We start from the raw sequence: 24698 nt of genomic DNA, 5'->3' as shown, positions 1-24698 counted from the left end.
GAAAATGAAAAATAGTAGGTATTTCTTATTGGATAGACTATTTAAGTGTTAATGTTTTGACAATAATACTTTGCTGATAAATATTTTTTACTGGGGTTTTAGTGTATGCTTAAAAAACTTACAACTGTTGGTAATATGATGAACCTAGTTGAATCAGTGCAATATCCTGGATATTTGATGAACCGCATTTTAAATAAAATGTAATGTATTAGGTATAGTAAAATTTATGACTCTTCTGGTAAACTTGTGGATGACTTTTTTTTATTATTGTTGAAAAAAATAATTTGGACAAGAAATGGTACATTCTTTAAAAATTAATACCTGAGCAACCAACAAAAATATCAAAACTTTCTAAACGTAATAAAATTTCTAGGTATTAACAGAAAAAAATCCAATAAGATGTTTGTGTAAAAGTATACCAAATTAAGTATTTTCTTAAATCGCTAATAGGTATCAACCATGCAGATAGTAGAACCAAAAATAAAAGATTTTCTTACAAAAAAACTAGTTTTGTTTTTAACTTTTTCGAAGAAGACAAAATATTTTTGGATTCGAACATTTAAGGCTTTCGCGGTTTCTTACAGACATAATTTTAACCCTCTGTAGGCACACCTCTTTTTTGTGACGTGATAGGCACACGGGGGCGAATTTGGTTCATACTTTTTTCATGTCGCTACAACTTTTTTCGGTCTCAATATTTAATAGAGAATCGTACTTGAAATTGATGTAGAATTTTCCGAGGAATTCGAATATTGTTTTCACAATTCCCAAAGAAAATATTTTCACCCTTACAAAGAGACTTTTTTGTAATCACTTTTTTGAAAAATCGTAGATTTTTTATTTTTGTCCTGCCAAATTCGCACCCGTGTGCCGACAGAGGGTTAATATTCTCGGATAAGCCGAGTTTTTTAATTGTTAAAAACTGTTAAAAAACGCGGTTTTTTTTCTATTTTGAAAAAGAAAAATTAGAACTTACATAGAACTTTGTTCTTTTTTTATGTTATAACTTGGAAAACTGGTTTTTCAAAAATCTTTCCTGAAAACAGTTTAATTTAATAAAAAAATGAATTTAAAAGTAATTGGCTTTACAAGAAGATGTTGTGAGTATAACCGTTGATTTAAAATGATGTTTTTTCCAAGCTAAGCCACGTTTTTGGAAAGTAGGTACCTACCTCTCCCGTCTAAACGAAGGGGAATAGAACCCTCCCTATCCTCTACGAAATTTTTCTTGTCTTAATCCGACCTAGGTACATGCACTATCTTTTTAGCACATACCTTGCGATTCACCGTACCTACATACCTACATATACCTACAATATACATAAATATAAAATTGCATTTTATAAATATAAAATTGCATTTTATATTTATGTATTTGTGAAGTAGGTACTTTAAAGTGACAAAATTTCTGTACAATACAACTAAATAAATAAATAACAAAATTTATAAATAAATAACAAAATATTGGCCACGGGACGTCAACCTTCCATATAAATATTCCACTCTCCCTATTTAAAAAAAAATAATCGAGCGCATTCTTAACCTTGCCTCGCTCACCGCAGCTGCGAGGCTGCAAATTAAATTAAGACCTCTTATCATTATGAATATCTATATACTCTCTTTTTTCTGAGATCCCAGCCCTATCTAACAATAAATTCGTCTATTTATTCCTTCTTGACCAATCAGAATTGTCCATTTCCAATTTTGTTTTCGCAAATTTCTCTTTTGTAACTATTGCCAGATCAAAACCCAGTCAAAATAATAGTTTTCCATTTTTCGAACTTTTGTCGCACATACTTTTTTCCTGGAATATCTACTTTTATTGTTTCATACTTTCCTACCTAATACTAAAAGTCGTGAATACTATTTGTTTTCACACTTTTGTTACGGACTCGCTCAACGTTTATAAATTGGTAGATAACTTTCGCATTTGTTAAGATAACTGAATGAAATAAATTGTAATAATAATAATAAACAAGGCTTAAAATATTCGACCTTATAATTTCTAATTTTGAGCAATTGTAATCGAAAGAGTATAAATAGCGGTAATTTTTGTCGGTTTTACTTGGGATATATGTGCAAGGTACTATCAAGTTATGCATTCGTACAAAAAAAATAATTTGAGATAACATTAAGCGGCCCACACACACCAGACTTGTGTGCACACCGGAGCGACAGAATCAAAACTTTTTGATTTTTTTGTGTCGGTGTCATGATCGGTGTGCCGTCTGTGGTGCGGTGTACACACAAATTTGCTCACAAGTGTGTACACAAGTGTCTTGTCTATGGGCCACTCTACGATGATAGAGATGCCAAAAAGGTTGGCCCCGGAAGTCCGTCTGTCTGTCAGTATACGAAGCTACAGCCCAAACGGATGGACCGATTAATGTCAAACTTGGTAGGTATGTAGCATTTATTGGAGTTTTTGGAATTAATTTTTTTGGACCAAAAATAACGGTACCTGTCATATATGTATATATCGATTTAAGTAAAGTTGAATTTGTTTGAAAATGGCAACAACGATTTTGTTAAAAAAATTCAAATGTGAATTTTAAGACAAGGGTTATCATTTAATGAAATTTTTTTTTTTGAAAATCATTTATTAACGGTACCTGCCATAGAACCGTTTTTTTTTTTAATCCGATTTCCTCCGAAACTACATATTTAATTTCAACGAAACTTTTTGTAAAAAAGCATTTATATAATTTTAATATAAACCAAAAATAAAATTATGAAAAAAATAATTTTTGGATTAAAGAAAAAATTTTTAATTTTTTTTGAATTTTTTTGAAATTTTTGGTTTTAGATGCTGATGAATGATTTCTACAAAATGGCATAAAAATTTTATTTTAAAACTTTTTTCCAAAAAATTATTTGCAAAAAATTATTTTTTTTTTAAACGGCTCTAACGATTTTGATTTTTTTTTTTTAAATGAATCTTAAGGCTGAGTGGACCTCGTAAAAATCGGGTTATCGTTTACAAATCGGTGAATAACTTTTACATTTTTAAAGATAATTGAATGAAATAAATTTTATTATTTAGATAATAAACAAGGCTAAATATCTTCATCCCCACAATTTCCAAATTTGTGCACTTGTAATTAAGAGAGAACAAAACATGATAAAAAGTTCGTTGTTTTAGAACGACCTGAAAGACATTGGTTTGTTTCTTAGTTAGACCAAAATTTTTATTTCTATTTTGGATTGAGGTTGAATCAAACTACGGAGTAAAACTATTTTGAAAATCTAAAAATGTATTTTTCATAGAAAAAAATTAATCGAAACTGAAGCTATTTTTCCTTATGTTACAATGTTTGATTATGTGTAACTTCTGCAATTATTGTTAAAATTCATCGAAATTTATATTAAGTTTTAAGGTCTTAAACAAAAAAAAAAAATGTTAAAAAGTCATTTTTTCTTAACTTTAAAAAAAAAAAGTGGTTTAATTTCTTTGTTTTTCAAAGAATGATATTATTTTATTTAAAAGCTTAGTTTATGGTCTATGGAGTAAAGCTATGTTTTGTTGGAAAATATAATTTTTTAACCCTCCCATCGCTTTTTAAGTAGTCCCAAAAACAATAAACTGTACTATGAAACCAGAATTTTTAGATTTTTTGTTATATTTTTTTAATTTTTTTTCATTATTTTTTCTATCAATACCAAGTTAGAAAACAAGAATTGCTATAATAGTTTTCTAACAATTAATTTTTGAAAAAGAGTCTACTTTCCATTTTTTTCCTCAGAAATTCATGGAATGCGTATGTATTGGAATTTGTAGTTCAAACAAATTCCGCTGGCGCTAGTTGTATCTCTCTCTTTATTATCTTCTATTTTGTTTCTACATGATCTCTCGCACTCGCTCTGTCGAGTGGTTGTTTGGTGGTATAAAGAATAAGATGAACTTAGGTATCTGCATTCTACATATTGTTTGTATATAGGTTTTTCCATAAAAAAGGATTGGCGCCAGGCAAGCTCATCGCGCATGCAAAGTGTTGTTGTTTTTTTTTCGCGAAAACGAGAGGATACAGGAAATGGATCTCTCGCACGTTCGCAATATATGGTATCTGGTGTTGCGTGGTAGGTATATGGAATAGGATAAACGAGTTTTTTTTTGTATTCTTATTTAAATTTTTTTTAAACTGGTTTATTTATCTCGTTCATAAATTTATGATGTTGCAAGTTAGGTATTCTTCTGAGCAACTGTATGGATATATTTTTTTCTATGAAAAAAAAAAAAATTTGGAAAGACAGGCGCATTATAATAAAAAAATCTAAATTTTCGAATTTGATCTTATAGATGAAATTGCCTTTTTCTGTGAAAGAGTGCACAACTATTCTGCTTCTCAATTACTTCATTTGTATACCTAATTTTTCAAAACAAACTTATGAGAAATATGACCAGTCAAAAACTTTAAAATGCTTTTTTTTTAAATAGGCAGTAGGAGGTATATACTATATCTAGTTGTTTTGTTTTAGTGTGCCAAATGTAAAAATCAAAGTACGAAAATGCGGATTTTTTATTGATGATGAGTTTCACTACCTTGGAGCAACACCTGACGGCTTAGTAGAGCGAAGATGGCATCTGTGAAGTCAAATGCCCATCATCAATCAAAAACTTGACTATAAGCGATGCAGTTGAAAAGAAAAAACTAAAATATCTTCAGAAAAGCGGAGATACTTTTGTACTAAAAAAAAAACGAGGATTATTTTTATCAAGTGCAAAAACAACTGCACATTACAAAACGATCCCATTGTTTTTTTGGTGTACAGACATCGTGCGATTTTGTTTATATAAAAATACATAAAGACGACTCATTTTGGGAAGACAAAATAAAAAACAAACTACTAAATTTTTATAATAATCATTTTCTATTGGAATTATGTGATCCACGGATTCCAAGAAGTATGAGGGTATGGATTAAGTAGTATAACAGCAAACGATCCACTTTCTATTGGAATATTATTACTTTTAAGATTTTACTTAAAGATTATTATTATTATTACTTAAAGATTTTCCCGATTTTTGGACCTCAAATATCTATTAAACGGTTAGATAAACGAAAAAATTGTATAAGGCCTTTTTTGTAGATTTAAAAAAAAAAAATGATTTTTTTTAAGTAGAAGCTTGATGTAAAAATGGAAAATTTCGAAGCGGAGAACCTTCCCATTAATATAAAGAGTTCATATTTGGTGTGTATATTCTAGAGGTGTACATTTGTACATTTCCCAAATTTCTATATAAGGAACTTGAATTCTAAGAGCAAGTTCGTGCGACCCAGTCGTCCATTTTATTTTAGTACGACCTATTTGTTTTGTGTTTGTTTCTTTAGGCCCAACCATAATAGGCATATGCGCGCATGGGTTTATATCAAAATCAAACGAACTGCTTCGTCCTGTTTCTGAAAACATGAGGAGTAGCCATAGTGAACATACGCGCGCATAGCTTTCTGTCACAATTTACATTTTTGTTTTCCATACTTTTTGTAAAAAAACGTGTTGAATTTACACAAAAATATTTTTAAAACTGTTTTTATTCAATTCAAAATTCGTTTAGCACATTTTTATAAAGTGAAAATTAATTTAATTTTTTTATCGCCCTTGCATCCACGTTGTTTACATTTTATTATGAAAAATTTACTCATGTCGTGCGGTTCAGAGCGCACGGCATATGCTTAACGAAAGTTAACGAAGCGCGCATATGGGCATTATAGCTATCCCATAAGAATTGTGTATGTTCGACAACTCACTCATGTCCTTTTGACATAAGCCCATGCGCGCATATGCCTATTATAGTTGGGCCTTTACTCAGACTAAACATTTTTTTTTATTCTATTTTGGATTGAGATTGAATCAAAGTACGGAGTAAAACTACTTTGAAAAACTAAAATTTGTTTTTTTATAGAACATAATCAATCGGAGCTGATGCTATTTTACTTGACCTTGCTATGTTTGGACAGCTGTAACTTCTGCATTTATCAATATAATTCATCAAAATAAAAAGTATTAAAAAACTCATTTCAATATTACCACCTTGATTGTTTTCAAGAAAAAATTTTTTTTAGTCTGAGTAAGAAACAAACACAAAACAAATAGGTCGTACTAAAAAAACGACAAAAATTGCCGCTTTTCATACTCTCTAAATTACAATTGCTCAAAATTAGAAATTATACGGTCGAATGTATTAAGACTTATTTATTAACTAAATTATAAAATTTTTTTCGTTCAATTATCTTTACAAATGCGAAAGTTATCACCAATTTATAAACGTTGAGCCGTTTATGTTCACAAAATTAATATAATTTACTAACGTCTGGCGTTTATTATTTTCTTATTAAATCTATGGCGTATTAATTTTGCAAATAACATTCTATCTTAGGACTATCCTCACCTCTAAGAATGATGGCAAGATATTTTCATAAAATACTCCGCTCGATAATCCTTTGATTCCTTTTATTTTGGTTACATTGTTGGCTAAAAAAAATAAAAATGTTTTGAGTTTAAAAACAATCGATAAATCTTTTAAACTTACCTATATAATAGGCGCTGCACTCTCCACCTGAACAAAATGCATTGTATATCATTCCTCCTTCTTCTTTTGTACAGTTTTCTAATGGAACATCTTTGAGTAAACGTTTGCCAAGAACGCACATGCTAAAGTGATTTAAAAGTTATATGGATTGTATTTTTTATTATTATAAAAATGAATTCAACACGGCTACGATAATTAAGACGTAGCAAATTAATAAATGAATTTGCAGGAGAACCCTAAAAGGGCATATATCTTGCCATAATTTAATAGGTGTAAGCAAATTCCCGAAAGAATTTTTAATTAAACTGGAAAATATGTATGTACTATGTTGATTGACTAGAGATTTAGAGATTGGTAGTCTCCAAATGCTTGATCTGAGTATTAATTTTGCTCTTCAGTTTTTTTTTTCAGCTAAAGAACGTTTTTGGAAGTTGGTAGCAATCAACAGCAACAACACCAACAACGACAACAACACCAACAATAAAAAAACCAGCAACACCAACATTGACAACAACTTCAACGAAAACATCAACAACATTAACAAGACCAACAATACGTACGTATTGTTTTAATTAATTGTTGTGACTCTATGACACAAAAATAGGTCCGTCAAGCTGGGTACGCCACAACCGAAAATCCAAAATCTGAGTATGCAGGAATTTGGTGCTAATTTGTTACCCCAATCTCGAATTTGTTGCTCCTGCCCTTACCCCTTAAATCTGTGCCGTACCCAGCTTGACGTCAAGCTGGGTACGCCACAAATTAAAATTCAAAATTTAAAAAATGTAAGTATGCAGGAATTTGTTGCTATTTTGTTGCTAATTTGTTACCCTAATCTCGAATTTGTTGCTCCACGTTTTGCCCTTCAAATGCACATTAACAGATTATGAAAAACAGCTAAATCGCCCAAAAATTATCGCACAGTCAAAACAGTGGTTTTTTTTTTTACACTATCAGTTCATAGCCGAAGAGCGCTTATAGCAAGCACCGTCTTGCGACCATTTGCCAACACAAAAGTGTGTTATCCGGCTCATCACTTAGTGCAGTGTTAGTAGTTAGTAAGCAAATAATAACTACAAAAAACGTACACTAAGAAAAAAACATTGAATTCAATATTAGATAAAACAAACATTAAAGAAATACAAACAAAATAATTACTTGAGCAACAAAAAAGACATACAAATAAACACAAACATTTATGAGCGTGGTACACTGGTTTTTAAGACAGTTTTTAATCTATTTTTATTAAAGTTTAAATCAAAAAGGTTTGAATTTAAATTTAGAAGTTTACACATGCGTGTTAAAGGTTCATGCAAGCCATAATTTGTTCGGTGTGGTGGAATATTCATTAAATCCAAGCATCGGAGGCTATAAGCACCCCCTCGATAGTTAAAACCAACAGAATTAAGTAAATTTGGTGCATCAATCACGCCTGTGATTAACTGGTGAATGAAGATTATGTCATTGTTAACCCTTCTTTGAGCCAAAGTTTGAATCTGAAGGAGATTAATCCGATGTTCATAAGGAGGAAGATTATAAGGATCAGACCATGGCAGTCCTTTTAGAGTGTGTGAAGTTAGCCCCCCTTTTTTTGAAATTGTTATTTTTGAAAGTTGTTCCAGGTTGTTCCCGATTTGTTCCGGATTGTTCCAATTTTTTTTTGAAAAATTTTCAAAAATGGAGCTTTTAGAGCCAAAAAACCGTTTTTGACCTAGCCCCCCTTTTTCGAAAATTGAAATTTTGAAAGTTGTTCCGGGTTTAAAAAGTTGTTCCGAACATTGTTCCAAATTTTTGGACCTTTAAGTTCAATATTTCGAAAGTTAGGGGCCAAAAACCAAAAAATTCTAGCCCCCCTTTTTTCGATTTTTTAGGTTTTTATATTTTTTTTAGCTTTAAAAAGTTGTTCTAAACATTGTTCCAAGAAATTGAGGTCCTAAAGTTTGTATTTTTAAAGATATGGCTTTGGAAACTTTTTTTCAAAAAACTAAAAAAACAACTTTTCCAATTATTATTTTCCAAATTTTTTTTTCTGAAATCGAATATTTAACCATATATACATATTTGGAGTGAGTTTCAGTGTTCTACATTAGGAGCATCAACTCGAAAATGCACTTTCAAAATAAATCTTGATGTTTTCACATTTTCAAAAATTTCCATAGGCCCCCCTTTTTCGAAAAATAAAATTCCAAAAGTTGTTCCAAGTTGAACATTAATATTTCTTAAGCCAAACCAAAAATCGTTAAGAAAAACAAACAACTAGGCATTTAAACTAAAAAAAACGGTTTAAGTAAACTCTTGCCCCAATTTTGCTCCCCTCTTGAAAATTTTAATATCCAAAAATTAAAACAAATTAGTCTTCTGATTTTCTTTAACCTGTTAAAATAAAATATGTTTCAAAGATATATCAACCCCCCAAAATTATAAAAAACCCCCCACCACTCCCCAAATTCGAAAACCGAAAATCCAAAAACGCACACACATGTATTATTATGAAAAATAAAATGTTCCCAACTTTTATCAAAAAATAATGAAAAATATAGATTTTAGAGCAAAAAAACTATTTTTACGATATTAGAAAAAAGTCCTCATTTAACCCCAAAAATTTTCAAAAATAAAAATTTAAAAAACAATATTGTGATAATATAGTCCTTTCAAATTAATTCCAGTTAAAACATAAGAAAAAAAAATGTTTATAAGTTTTTTTCGAAAACGTGCTCCCCAGACTCCCTTTTGACCAAAACTGAGAATATCAAATTAAATACTTATAAAAAAACCCCACGTTAAAAAACATTATACGAGTTTCATACCATAAAACTTAAAATTAGATACTTAAAAAAATTAAAGAAAATTTTTACGATATAAAAAAAAAAAAATTCTGGCTCCCCTTTTTCGAATTTTAAAAATCCAAAACTTGTTCCAGGTTGTTCTAGGGCTCTTCTAAATTGTTCCAGACTTTCGCTTCTTAATATTGATTTTTAGTATCAAAAATTTCAAAAAAATGCTCCCCCATCCCCCCTTTTGACAAATCCAAAATCTAAAAGTTGTTCCAAGTGCACAATCACTCAAATCCAATTGTTCCAAAGTTTCATTCAAAAATATTCAAAACTGAGCATTTTAAGCCAAAATTTCATTTAATATGGGAAAATCATGTTAAACTTGTTCTGGCTCCCCTTTTTCGAATTTCAAAAATCCAAAACTTGTTCCAGGTTTTTCTAGGGCTCTTCTAAATTGTTCCAGACTTTCGCTTCTTAATGGGAGGGGGGTCTATTCCCCCCGTTTAGCCAGGAGGGACAATTTTCTTAAAAAAGTGACTTAATTTGGAAAACAAATTATTTATTTAAAATCAACGGTTTCACCTACAATGACGTGCTATATTTTGTAGAGCCAAAAACCTCGTCTTATATCTTGTTTTTGATTAAAGCTGATTTATGATACAGTTTTTTAAAAATGAATTTTCAAAATCAAAAATCATTTCCAAAAAAAATAGAAAAAAAAAACTTTGAACTAATTTGTTTCAAAATTGTATGTATTTAGGTACAATTTTAGTTTTAAAAATTCAATGCTCTTATTTGTTAACAAACAAGAACAGAAAACCGTATTCGAAAATGTCTTGTCGTTTTCCAGAAATTAATAAAAAAACAAAACTAATTTTTATCGAAACTACGGTTTTCTGTTTTTGTTTGTTAACAAATAAGAGCATTGAATTTTTAAAACTAAAATTGTACCTAAATACATACAATTTTGAAACAAATTAGTTCAAAGTTTTTTTTTCTATTTTTTTTGGAAATGATTTTCGATTTTGAAAATTCATTGTTAAAAAACTGTATCATAAATCAGCTTTAATCAAAAACAAGATATAAGACGAGGTTTTTGGCTCTACAAAATATAGCACGTCATTGTAGGTGAAACCGTTGATTTTAAATACATAATTTGTTTTCCAAATTAAGTCACTTTTTTAAGAAAATTGTCCCTCCTGGCTAAACGGGGGGAATAGACCCCCCTCCCATTAAGAAGCGAAAGTCTGGAACAATTTAGAAGAGCCCTAGAACAACCTGGAACAAGTTTTGGATTTTTGAAATTCGAAAAAGGGGAGCCAGAACAAGTTTAACATGATTTTCCCATATTAAATGAAATTTTGGCTTAAAATGCTCAGTTTTGAATATTTTTGAATGAAACTTTGGAACAATTGGATTTGAGTGATTGTGCACTTGGAACAATTTTTAGATTTTGGATTTGTCAAAAGGGGGGATGGGGGAGCATTTTTTTGAAAATTTTCATACTAAAAATCAATATTAAGAAGCGAAAGTCTGGAACAATTTAGAAGAGCCCTAGAACAACCTGGAACAAGTTTTGGATTTTTGAAATTCGAAAAAGGGGAGCCAGAACAAGTTTAACATGATTTTCCCATATTAAATGAAATTTTGGCTTAAAATGCTCAGTTTTGAATATTTTTGAATGAAACTTTGGAACAATTGGATTTGAGTGATTGTGCACTTGGAACAATTTTTAGATTTTGGATTTGTCAAAAGGGGGGATGGGGGAGCATTTTTTTGAAATTTTTCATACTAAAAATCAATATTAAGAAGCGAAAGTCTGGAACAATTTAGAAGAGCCCTAGAAAAACCTGGAACAAGTTTTGGATTTTTAAAATTCGAAAAAGGGGAGCCAGAACAAGTTTAACATGATTTTCCCATATTAAATGAAATTTTGGCTTAAAATGCTCAGTTTTGAATATTTTTGAATGAAACTTTGGAACAATTGGATTTGAGTGATTGTGCACTTGGAACAACTTTTAGATTTTGGATTTTTCAAAAGGGGGGATGGGGGAGCATTTTTTTGAAATTTTTGATACTAAAAATCAATATTAAGAAGCGAAAGTCTGGAACAATTTAGAAGAGCCCTAGAACAACCTGGAACAAGTTTTGGATTTTTAAAATTCGAAAAAGGGGAGCCAGAATTTTTTTTTTTTGTTATATCGTAAAAATTTTCTTTAATTTTTTTAAGTATCTAATTTTAAGTTTTATGGTATGAAACCCGTATAATGTTTTTTAACGTGGGGTTTTTTATAAGTATTTAATTTGATATTCTCAGTTTTGGTCAAAAGGGAGTCTGGGGAGCACGTTTTCGAAAAAAACTTATAAACATTTTTTTTTCTTATGTTTTAACTGGAATTAATTTGAAAGGACTATATTATCACAATATTGTTTTTTAAATTTTTATTTTTGAAAATTTTTGGGGTTAAATGAGGACTTTTTTCTAATATCGTAAAAATAGTTTTTTTGCTCTAAAATCTATATTTTTCATTATTTTTTGATAAAAGTTGGGAACATTTTATTTTTCATAATAATACATGTGTGTGCGTTTTTGGATTTTCGATTTTCGAATTTGGGGAGTGGTGGGAGGTTTTTTATAATTTTGCGGGGTTGATATATCTTTGAAACATATTTTATTTTAACAGGTTAAAGAAAATCAGAAGACTAATTTGTTTTAATTTTTGGATATTAAAATTTTCAAGAGGGGAGCAAAATTGGGGCAAGAGTTTACTTAAACCGTTTTTTTTAGTTTAAATGCCTAGTTGTTTGTTTTTCTTAACGATTTTTGGTTTGGCTTAAGAAATATTAATGTTCAACTTGGAACAATTTTTGGAATTTTATTTTTCGAAAAAAGGGGGGCCTATGGAAATTTTTGAAAATGTGAAAACATCAAGATTTATTTTGAAAGTGCATTTTCTAGTTGATGCTCCTAATGTAGAACACTGAAACTCACTCCAAATGTGTATATATGGTTAAATATTCGATTTCAGAAAAAAAAAAATTGGAAAATAATAATTGGAAAAGTTGTTTTTTTAGTTTTTTGAAAAAAAGTTTCCAAAGCCATATCTTTAAAAATACAAACCTTAGGACCTCAATTTCTTGGAACAATGTTTAGAACAACTTTTTAAAGCTAAAAAAAATATAAAAACCTAAAAAATCGAAAAAAGGGGGGCTAGAATTTTTTGGTTTTTGGCCCCTAACTTTCGAAATATTGAACTTAGAGGTCCAAAAATTTGGAACAATGTTCGGAACAACTTTTTAAACCCGGAACAACTTTCAAAATTTCAATTTTCGAAAAAAGGGGGGCTAGGTCAAAAACGGTTTTTTGGCTCTAAAAGCCCCATTTTTGAAAATTTTTCAAAAAAAATTTGGAACAATCCGGAACAAATCGGGAACAACCTGGAACAACTTTCAAAAATAACAATTTCAAAAAAAGGGGGGCTAACTTCACACACTCGTCCTTTTAAGGCGAAATGAATGAAATTACGTTGTACTGATTCCAGTCTTACATTATGAGTCTCGTAAAAAGGAGTCCAGACAGGGGCGTACACTCCCTTGGGGCAAGCGGGGCGGCGCCCTGGGGCCCCCGACCGACCCGAGGGCCCCCACTGGAGACAATGCAGAGAAGGAAACTGTTAGCATGAATTAAGTTACAAAGTAAATTAAAATGTATTTGAATCACCTCGGATACAAGGGAGACAAATTATGTTATTCAGCGTAATGTATAATGTATGGTAGCCACACCATATATATGGATTTAAAAAAAGGTTACCCCAGGGGCCCCAAAAAAATAAACTGCTTTTTTAAAAGAAAAATTATAATTTTATTTAAGCTATTACTTCAGTGGTTCAAAACAATCAAATGGAAAATTAAATATCAATTTAGGGGTCTCTAAATATTTAATTTTGGGGGCCCCTAGTACAAGTATATACTACTTTTATGGTAGACATTTTTAGTTACTATAGCAAAGTGCATTACGAACATATTAAAACATTAAAATAAATAAGCCATACAAAAAAAATATATGTCGTATACGTACTTTTTCCTTGTATCTAAGGGGCCCCAAAATTTAGCCTTGCCCCGGGGCCCCGGCGACTCAACGTACGCCACTGAGTCCAGACTTGCGATGCGTACTCAAGGTGGGGGTGTACTAAACAATTGTAGAGGGAAAGAGTCACATAAGGATCTTGAAATTCTTTTGACCAACGCTTCACAAAACCTAGCATAGTGAAGGCGTTATTTACGATGACGTTGATATGGTCGGAAAAATCAAGGTTATAACTAAAATTAACCCCTAGGTCTTTAAAGCTCTGAACACGCTGTAATTTGTGTTGGGATATTTTATATTCATACAAACTAGGAGCACGTTTTTTGGAAAAAGTCATTGTCTGACATTTTATTGGATTCAAAACTAAGCTATTCTTACTACACCATATAGAAAAATGATTAATGTCCTCTTGCAGAAGCCTCCGATCATTAACCGATTTGATACTTTTATAAATTTTCATGTCATCTGCAAAAATGAGAATTTCGCTATGGTGAATACATAATGGGGCATCATTTATAGCTAGAATAAAAAGAAGAGGTCCTAAATGACTTCCTTGCGGAACACCTGATTTTGCAATGAACGATTTTGAGAGAGCGTCTCTGAACTTCACTTGATAAGATCTATTTTCAAGATAAGAAGAAATCCAATTAACGAAACCTAAAGGGAAACCTAGAGTTTTTAATTTAAATTTGATAATGTCATGGGAGAGTTGGTCAAAAGACTTAGAATAGTCCGTATAGATACAGTCAAGTTCCTGCCCACTTTCTAACGTATTTGAGCACTTATGTAAAAAAGTAAGCAAGTTTGTAACCGTCGATCGTTTTTGCATAAAGCCATGCTGTTGAATGCATATAATTCTTTTACAGTGGAACGCCAAGCTATCGCAAACAACTTGCTCAAAAACCTTTGGAATACAAGAAGGCTTAGATATGGGTCAGTAATTAACTATATTAGATTTATCTCCTTTTTTAAAAACAGGAGTAATAAACGCTTGTTTCCAAATGCTAGGAAATTTACCTAACTTGAGAGATAATTCAAAAATAAGTTTAAGTGGAAGAGATAAAATTGACTTACAATTTTTCAAAACTGCTGCAGGAATACCGTCTGGTCCGACAGAATAATCTTCATGTAGTAATCTTCAGTCAAAACAGTGGTATCAATAGAAAAAGGTCCTTGAAACCTTTTCAAAAAGATCCATATCAAGTTTTTATTCCAATCTCTTCATGTCCAAAATGCCTTGAGGAGCTTGAATGCATTTGTGGAACATATGTGGATGAAACGAAAAAACGCAAACGCAAAACGGAGCTTGAATGCATTTGTGGAACATATGTGGATGAAACGAAAAAACGCAAAAAATCGTAGTACTCAAAATTTCAAAAAAAATAAGTATGCAGTAATTTGTTGCTAGTTTGTTGCTAATTTGTTACCCCAATCCCAAATTTGTTGCTCCCCCTTTACCCCTTAAATCTGTGGCGTACCCAGCTTGACGTCAAGCTGGGTACGCCACAACGCAAATTTGAAAATCTAAGTATGCAGGATTTTGATGCTAATTTGTTGCTAATTTGTTACCCTAATCTTCAATTTGTTGCTCCACGATTTGACCTTCAAATCGACTGCAACAGATGCAATTTTGTGGAGACTTTTTATCTATATGCTTTTTCAAAAAAAACTAAAAACGCCCAATTATAGACAGAATTTGTTGCTCTGCAAAAAGTTATTTTTAAATTTTCTATCACCACCCAATCCCATCTTACAGGAGATAAACTAATTTTTCGATGACGTCATCCATCAAGCTGGGTACGCCACAACGCAAATTTGAAAATCTATGTACGCAGGAATCTTAAGCTATTTTGTTGCTAATTTGTTACCCTAATCTCGAATTTGTTGCTCCACGATTTGACCTTTAAATTGGCTGAAACAGATGAATGATTTTGAAACTTAATGATACAAAGTTAACAATGCATAGATTTAATACTCTTTGCAGATTAATGCTCAAATCTTGAATTTGATGTAAAAACTACCTTAAAATACTGTTAAAAACTTCCAAAAACAGAATATAACGCACTTAAACCAACTAGCTGCAGGTAATTCAATGCTCTTTAAAGGCTACCCGTTCGCGTACACTAAAACCGAATTATCGGCCGACATCGGGTCGGAACTACTCGGACGACTTTCTCGGACGATCGTCTGCATACACTGCTTCCGATCTAGGACGGCGCTGCCGGTCTGTAGTCTGACTTTGTGAAACTTGAAGTGCATATAATAATTGTTTTCAATGGAATATTTTGAAGAAATTTATATTTTTGGAAGTTCATACCGCCAATTTTCGCAAAGAAAAGGCTTTTAGCAATATCTCTGTATAAATCAACCCGACAACGGACGAAAAATCCAAACAAGTTCGGATTATGCCGGTTGATCGGTTATTATCGGGCGTCATCGTACGTCAACGGACGATGTCGCTTTCAGTGGTGTACGCACTCTCTTTTCTTTCTATGTGCTTGGTTCTATCGGCCGAGTTCGGTCGACAACGCCCGAGCATACTTCGGCCGATGACGGATTTGGTGTACGCGAGCCGTACGTCATTTCCAATATATAGATATACATACATACCTACCCTTACCCTTACCCTTTCATATTTAAAAACCTTTAAAGCATGGACCTACCTTCATCCTACTTCATTTCCTTCAATAAAACGTAAAGTAAAATTCAACACCCCAACTTGATTTTTATGGATGCTCCTCAATTCTTAGTTTAATAAGTGTTAGGTACTGCTACCCATTTAATTCCTATATTGCCAACAGCTTTTTTGTTCTATTTTTTCCAGAAGTTAGGTTCCTCAATTTCAAAAGTAAATTGAGTTTAACGTATTTTTGCATCTTCCTATTTTAAACATATTTACTATATAGGTAACTGGGTAGCAGTACCTAACACTTATTAAACTAAGAATTGAGGAGCATCCATAAAAATCAAGTTGGGGTGTTGAATTTTACTTTACGTTTTATTGAAGGGAATGAAGTAGGATGAAGGTAGGTCCATGCTTTAAAGGTTTTTAAATATGAAAGGGTAAGGGTAAGGGTAGGTATGTATGTATATCTATATATTGGAAATGACGTAGCCTTTAAAGAGCATTGAATTACCTGCAGCTAGTTGGTTTAAGTGCGTTATATTCTGTTTTTGGAAGTTTTTAACAGTATTTTAAGGTAGTTTTTACATCAAATTCAAGATTTGAGCATTAATCTGCAAAGAGTATTAAATCTATGCATTGTTAACTTTGTATCATTAAGTTTCAAAATCATTCATCTGTTTCAGCCAATTTAAAGGTCAAATCGTGGAGCAACAAATTCGAGATTAGGGTAACAAATTAGCAACAAAATAGCTTAAGATTCCTGCGTACATAGATTTTCAAATTTGCGTTGTGGCGTACCTAGCTTGATGGATGACGTCATCGAAAAATTAGTTTATCTCCTGTAAGATGGGATTGGGTGGTGATAGAAAATTTAAAAATAACTTTTTGCAGAGCAACAAATTCTGTCTATAATTTGGCGTTTTTATATTTTTTGAAAAAGCATATAGATAAAAAGTCTCCACAAAATTGCATTTGTTGCAGTCGATTTGAAGGTCAAATCGTGGAGCAACAAATTGAAGATTAGGGTAACAAATTAGCAACAAATTAGCCCCAAAATCCTGCATACTTAGATTTTCAAATTTGCGTTGTGGCGTACCCAGCTTGACGTCAAGCTGGGTACGCCACAGATTTAAGGGGTAAGGGGGGGAGCAACAAATTTGGGATTGGGGTAACAAATTAGCAACAAACTAGCAACAAATTACTGCATACTTATTTTTTTTTTAAATTTTGAGGACTACGATTTTTTGCGTTGTTGGATGACGTCATCGAAAAATTAGTTTTCCTCCTGTAAGATGGGATTAGGTAATGATGGAAAATTTAAAAATAGCTTTTTGCAGAGCAACAAATTCTGTCAAAAATTTGGCGTTTTTAGTTTTTTGAAAAAGCGTATAGATAAAAAGTCTCCACAAAATTGCATTTGTTGCAGTCGATTTGAAGGTCAAATCGTGTAGCAACAAATTCAAGATTGGGGTAACAAATTAGCAACAAAATAGCCCCACAATCCTGCATACTTAGATTTTCAAATTTGCGTTGTGGCGTACCCAGCTTGACGTCAAGCTGGGTACGCCACAGATTTAAGGGGTAAAGGGGGAGCAACAAATTCGGGATTGGGGTAACAAATTAGCAACAAATTAGCAACAAATTACTGCATACTTATTTTTTGAAATTTTGAGTATTACGTGTTTTTGCGTTTTTTCGTTTCATCCACATATGTTCCACAATTGCATTCAAGCTCCACAAGGCATTTTGGACATGAAGGGATTGGAATAAAAAAGGTTTCAAGGACCTCTTTCTATTGATACCACTTTTTTGACTGTGCGATAATTTTTAGGCGATTTAGCTTTTTTGCATAATCTGTTAATGTGCATTTGAAGGGCAAAACGTGGAGCAACCAATTCGAGATTAGGGTAACAAATTAGCAACAAAATAGCAACAAATTCCTGCATACTTACATTTTTTAAATTTTGAATTTTAATTTGTGGCGTACCCAGCTTGACGTCAAGCTGGGTACGCCACAGATTTAAGGGGTAAGGGCAGGAGCAACAAATTCGAGATTGGGGTAACAAATTAGCAACAAATTCCTGCATACTCAGATTTTGGATTTTCGGTTGTGGCGTACCCAGCTTGACCACAAAAACTAGGAAAAAATTGTTACACCAATGAAAATTGGTAAATATGTTTCATTTATAACAGAAACCAAGAACCCGAACAGTCTATAAAATTTTTTTAGGTTAAAGGGTGTTTTTTTGGGAAAATCCGCGATAAGTCCGATAAAATCAATGGTATAAATGGTACCCTTAAAAAAATTCATTAAATATGTTCTCTTTCCCATGGGAATTACGAATAATGTAAGTCTATAAATTTTTTTTATGTCAAAGGGTGTTTTTTTTTAGTAAATAAATATGGGTATATTTGAAAAAGTGTGTAATACAAGCGTAGGGTAAGGTGGTATAAGAGTGCGCATTTTAGACAAAACACCAAATAAAACAATAACAAAAAGAATTTAACTACTTTTTTTATACCTATATAGTTTTTAGTTTATAATCAAAGCAACGAAAAAAACTTAAAACTGGTACACCGAAAAAAAAAAATTGATAATAACAGCTATCAAATTAACATTTTTCAGTGACAAAAGTCGTCCAACAATTAAAATATCAATTTTGATATTTTATCATATCATTTTGACATTTTTTAATTTCAGGTGGGACAGTGAAAATTTCACTTTGACAATTAAAATATCATTTTGACATTTTTTTAAATTTAAGTGGATAGTGAAAATTTCACTTTGACAATTAAAATATCAATGTTGACTAGATTTTACGTTTTTGTTTATTATAATGAAACCTATTTCTTTTCTTTTCTTTTTTATTATTTTTATTATTTTAAGAATTTTCTTTCTTTTTTCAAAACATTACTGAAAGGGAATATTCTTTACAAAATAGTGGTGATATTATTTTTTCTATTATATGGGTGATATAATTGTTTTGTTATTTCTCCCAAAGTATGTGAAGTAAAATCTTAGTGCCGATCAAATTTTCTCAGTAAATCATACATTTTACTTCGAAAAAACACGAAGCGCCCTTAAATTAGTACACATTAAGAATTTGCTATTTAATATTTTTCAATAATTTGGAATGAGAAATTGATATGAAAAAATGATAATAAAATATAAAAAAAAATTTCCAAAATGTGACATTTAAATATCATCCTGATAATAAAAATGTTGTTTTAACATTATAAATATCATGAAACACATTTTATAGAGCATTTTTGGCTGATATTTAAGAAATGTTAATTTGATATTTAAAAAATGTTAAATTGATATTGGTTTTTTTTTTCGGTGTAACAAAAATGTATTAATTCAATAGTTATAAACAAAATACCACACTAGGTAATTTGCGCACTCTTATACAAACTATTGTGTAAGAGTGCGCGGCTTAGTTTGTAAGAGTGCGCAGCTGCTTACAGGTGTAAGTTCGCATAAAAGTCGCAAATAAAACTGCCTATCTTTAAATAAACAGAGTATTTTTCAACCCATCACTCCTTGCTTAGGAACAATTAATTTAGTCTTCGATTAATGCTTCCGAGAAAATTTCAATATTTTCTAGTTACTTTCATTCTCTTGTTTTTTGTAAAACTTGTATTTGGTTTCTTTTTAATTGGAATTGCTTTTTCTAGCTGCTGTTTGCTGGTATATGGACAAATGCCACGTATTTTGAAGCCTTGGATAGCATTTACTGCTCTTTTAACCCGCGCACTCTTATACATCATCATGGTGCGCACTCTTACACGTCCAGACATGTAATCGAAGAATATATATGTATTTCACAATGCACTTTATGACCAATCTTACGTGTTACTTAAATGTTTCTTTTTGTCGACTTTTCAATGTCCCATACTTTGTTTATTGTTATTTTTTGTTGTTAAGCGGAAAATTTAATTTGTTTGGCAAGAAAAATTGGAAAAAAAAGTGCTAAAAAACTTAAACTTAACTAGCACCTCTGTTTACAAAGACATTTACATGAAATTTTGACAGCAGATCAAACTCACTTAGATCTTTCCAAAATAAGTGCATTCAGTCTTATATTCCCTTTCAAACCGTAGAAAATCGCTGTGCGCACTCTTATCAACCGCGCACTCTTATACCATCCTACCCTAATATTAGTGGTACCCTATTGAAATTTAGTTATTATGTTACTTTTAACATTAGAAACAAGAATCTAGAGTGTCTACGAAAATATCATGGTTAAAAGGATGTTTTTTTTTTGAGTAAAAACAAAAATGATGGGTCACCCTAACGAAATTTGATAAAAACATTGATTTTAGGATAGAAAGCAAGAATAAAGAGTTTTCATAAAAAAAAATTTTGGTGAAAGGGTGTTTTTTTCGAAGAGACAGTAAAATCTGCAGTTGGTCCCAATTTTATCGGACTTATCGCGGATTTTTCCCTATTACTCAAAAAAAACACCCTTTAACCTAAAATATTTTTATAGACTGTTATATTTTACCTGTTGAGATCAAAAACAAGCACCCTTGTTTTTAATCGGCAGCAACTTTAGAGCAATCGTATTGACTTTATTTTTATGTCATTAGATTCAGCATACAAAAAATACCTTAAAAACATGTGTCATATGATGATTTTCCACAAACAATTTTGTTCACTATATTTTTGACATTCACCTCCTCCCTCTTGTCCGCGAAAAAACACCCTTCCACCCAACTTTTTTTTATAGCCTTTTTTTTACTTGGTTCTTATCCCAAAAGAAAACTTTTTGCCAAGTTTCATGAGTATAAATTTTTTTTTTTAAATGCCTATTTTACCTGTACTATAAAGCTTCGCCAGCCAGCTGTATCCTTAGCTCCAAGTTGATGGTTGCGCCAGCTCAGACGAGGTCTTCCTCTACTTCGCCGTGCCCCTGGGTTTGAGTCGAAAATTTTCCGCGCCGCGCCGGAGCATTGTTTTCCAACAAGACCAACAATAACAGCAACACAAACAACAAAACCAACAACAAGAACACCAATAACAGCACAAATAACAACACCAACAACAACACCAACAAAAACAGAATTACCGAGACTAACAACACCAACAACAGTAACATCTACACTAACAACAAGAACACCAACAAATATGTCCTATATTCATCGGTGATAGGTAATTTGGAAATGTTTAACTTTTCAGTATATCGATTTGGAACGTATGTTGAATGTGTTGATCAACCTAGTGTGAACCCAGCGTAACAGGTTGTTGAAAACTTTGGCTTTCTGGTCACTTTCTAAAGTATCGACTGTGTCAATCGGGGTCCTAATTATATTTACTAGTATTGCCAAGCGGTAGAAATTCGGTTGTTAGTTTAAGCCTAAACACAAAAACTTAATTGCAATAGGACGAAACTACCTAACCTATACCGTTCTAATAACACAAAAATTATTAAAATGCGTTTCCGTTACTGCAAAGTGACAAAATGTCATTAATTTTGTCAGGGATGGATTAGGCTAAGGTGTTTGTTGATTGTTGATCATTACGTCAAATACTTTTGCTACACGTTAGGTGATTATCAAAGTGACGATCACCTCTTTATTATGGTTTATTGGTGAAAGCTATTTACTCAGAGCAAAGAATAGGTGATGGTCAAAAATGACAGTCAAAAAAGTGACAATCAACTATCACCTTAGCCGATTCCACCCCAGTTTTTGTCATTGATAACATACATTAATGCAAAACAAAATGCTCTATTCAGTTTGATCAGATCTTTCGATTCATATGAATAATTTCTTCAAGATGGAAAAGAAAATATACCCCAATCAGCTGATGAGAAGAATGAAAGCCCAACAACGACATCCCGAACCTAGGTACCTTTGCGCTTTGGATATACTGGAAGAGCACATAATTTCAATGGACAACGAAGAAGCAGTTAATTTTTACGCCAACACCCAGTCGGCATACTACCGGCTAAACGCCAACCAAACCAGCCCAACAACTGGACATCCGGTTCTGAACACCCCGAGGACAACCTAAACAGCAGTCTTTTTAAATTAAGTTTATCCATGTATTATATTTGTTTATATTTTATAACTTTGTCATTGTTTAGCGTTAGGCCCCCTTTGTGCCAGCAAAATTTTTTATCTATCACTGTATCTTACGGCCATATTAATCGCTCTGGATTTAGTTCGGATTAAAGATAGTTTTAAATCCAATCACTTTTTTTTTATTCTCTTTTTATATTCTTTTTATAGCTAAAAGGAAGCTACATAATTTCTTTTAAAAATTTGATTTCGATTACATTTCAACACATTTTATGAAGTCAAACGGATAAGGCAAAAAGTATTAAGTACTTACTAAAGTTTTTCGTTTCCATTTAAATTATCAAATATTCCTATATAAACTGCGATGATGGAGAATATAACACAGGCAAGAGCAACAGTTGCAAATCTATTCACAAATTTTACTCCGAGAAAAACAATTAGACCTGTAATATAAAAGTTAGAATGGATAAGCAAATTTAATAAACAAAATACCGATTTACCCATGACAACCAGAAGTCCGGACCCATACACCCGAAAATTATTGTACATCGCTTCGGCATCTTTCGTAAAGTCTCCAAATATAGAAAGCCCAGGAGCCATGTAGGTCTCAAGGAATAATATAAAGAAAGTTTATTTATGAAAAGTTGAAATTTTAGATTTATTTAGAAGTACAGGGTGGTCGTAAGTAAAATCAATTTATTTAGTATTCATATTTGTAAACAGCTCATAATTTTAAGAGCTTAAAATGTTAGTGTTGAGTATCACGACAAATTGACAAGCCCATTTTTTGCAAAATAAAGCCTGCTTCTACACAAAGACGCAAGGTGCAGAAATGATCTTCGAATTTCCTTTTGATTTTCGTTTCGGTGCGTCGCGCATTTCTACACGTACCTAGTATTTTTTTAAAGATGAAAATTTGACAGATATTTTCTTTTGTTCTTGTTTTCGTATGACGACTTCTACAGGAAGACGTAGACGCACAAGATGCACATAAGAACAAGTGAGAGAGAAATATCGATTTCTCCTTTGATCTTATGTGCATCTTGTGCGTCACCGTCTTCGTGTAGAAGCAGACTTTGTATTTTAATTCAAAAAACTCCAAAAAATATACAAAAAAAAAACAACTTCAGTGGGGTGCAACGAAAACTTTTGAATAAATTAAAAACGTTACTATACACGCAACCGACGAAGCAGACTCCGCGACCGACGAAATAAAATAAAGCAGAACAGCAAAAAAAGAACAAGATCAAAGAGAAACGTCAAAAAGAATCACACAATTTTTTACCGGAGACCCACGGTAGAAAATCTTCCTTGCCTTTTTCTTTATTTCTCCCTTGCTCTTATGTGCGTCTCGCGCTTTGCGTCTTCGTCTAGAAGCGGACTTAGTTTTACTTTTGGTATATTTTTCATTATACTCCTGATCGGTTTTTTTTTCAGCCTAATTGACACACACCCTTAGTTTGATAATTGTAAAATAAAAATATCACATCATTTCAGAAAAAAATGGGATTTTTTTTAATCTGGCACAGGATTTTTTTTATTGATAAAGAACACTGGCTGAAAAAACTCTTTTATTCGGTTTTCAATTTCATTTTGGAAAAAGTGAAGAATTAACGAAAATAATGGAATAAATATACATGTCGGAATATAATATAATAGGAAATATATTCATAAATGTTGTTTTTGTTAGTAACAAAAGAATTTGAAAGAAACATTTTTCGCATTTTTCTCTTTTCAAACAAAATTTTGAAATGTCAAACTTCAAATTCATAAGTGTGTGTGCAAATCGGTGTAGATCTGACTAAAAATGTGGAGTATATCCGGGGTACTCCGTAGTACTAAAATTACTCCGGAGTAATTTTTTTTTTGCACTTTTGTGGCGTCAAAGAATACAAAACCTTCAAAAGTGCAAAAATAAGTACTAAAAGGGTACTCTCATTGGAATGAAAGAAAATGACATGAGTAAATTTTTTATGCTGTAAACAACAAAAAAAGATTACTTTTATTTATTTTACATTTATATGTCTATAAAAAAATTTTCTCTGTAAACCAACAAATAAAAAACTTATTTATCCTTAGCAATCATTTGTTGTTGTTTACCGTGTAAAATTTTACTGAGCTAAGTACTGAGCTACCAATAAAACACGGCTACTATTGTGAAACAATAACAATATTAACAAATGATTGCTAAAAAAATTTGTTTGTTGTGGTTTACAGAAATTTTTTTTTCGTAACTTATACATTTTTGACTCTTTAATACCAAAAGATAAGGGTAGGTCCAGACATGAAGCGTGACTTTAGCGGAAACGGAAGCACCCAAAATAAAACTAAAAAAACGAATTCATTTTTTTTTTTAGATTATATTGCTTAAACTATCTATCAATTATTTCATCATAAAATGTATCTTTTGTTTGTATTTCTTTGAAGACTTGTTTTTTTGATCATATTATTGAAATTTAAAATTTTATGTTTTATAAAACATAAAATTTGTTTTTCTATTGACATCAGAGCAAGAGCAGACAACCTTTCCAACAGATGCGGTTGTCACGGGAAAAGTTAATATTAGTTTACATAATTTTAAGAATTCCGTAAAATATTCATCTAAATTTGTATTAATTAAAAACTTTAATATTTCTTGAAGGTCTTTTTTAAATC

The 24698-nt window shown here is 31.5% G+C and overlaps 1 protein-coding gene across 7 annotated transcripts in view; it reads right to left on the bottom strand.

Annotated features, from left to right (window-relative positions):
* Positions 1-24698, bottom strand: part of LOC129907232 (solute carrier family 12 member 6) — a 758459-nt gene that overhangs the window by 251842 nt on the left and 481919 nt on the right. For all 7 annotated transcript variants that reach the window (XM_055983333.1, XM_055983338.1, XM_055983332.1 and 4 more), the window contains exons 7-10: positions 22544-22649; positions 22357-22486; positions 6530-6651; positions 6389-6471 (exon numbers count right to left, since the gene is read on the bottom strand). In XM_055983333.1, coding sequence (XP_055839308.1) covers positions 6389-6471; positions 6530-6651; positions 22357-22486; positions 22544-22649 — 441 coding nt within the window. The remainder of the gene's footprint in view (positions 1-6388; positions 6472-6529; positions 6652-22356; positions 22487-22543; positions 22650-24698) is intronic.

This window comes from Episyrphus balteatus, chromosome 1 (assembly GCF_945859705.1).
Source record: "Episyrphus balteatus chromosome 1, idEpiBalt1.1, whole genome shotgun sequence".
Classification (NCBI taxonomy): Eukaryota; Metazoa; Arthropoda; class Insecta; order Diptera; family Syrphidae; genus Episyrphus; species Episyrphus balteatus.
This window is presented reverse-complemented; position numbering and strand designations above follow the sequence as displayed.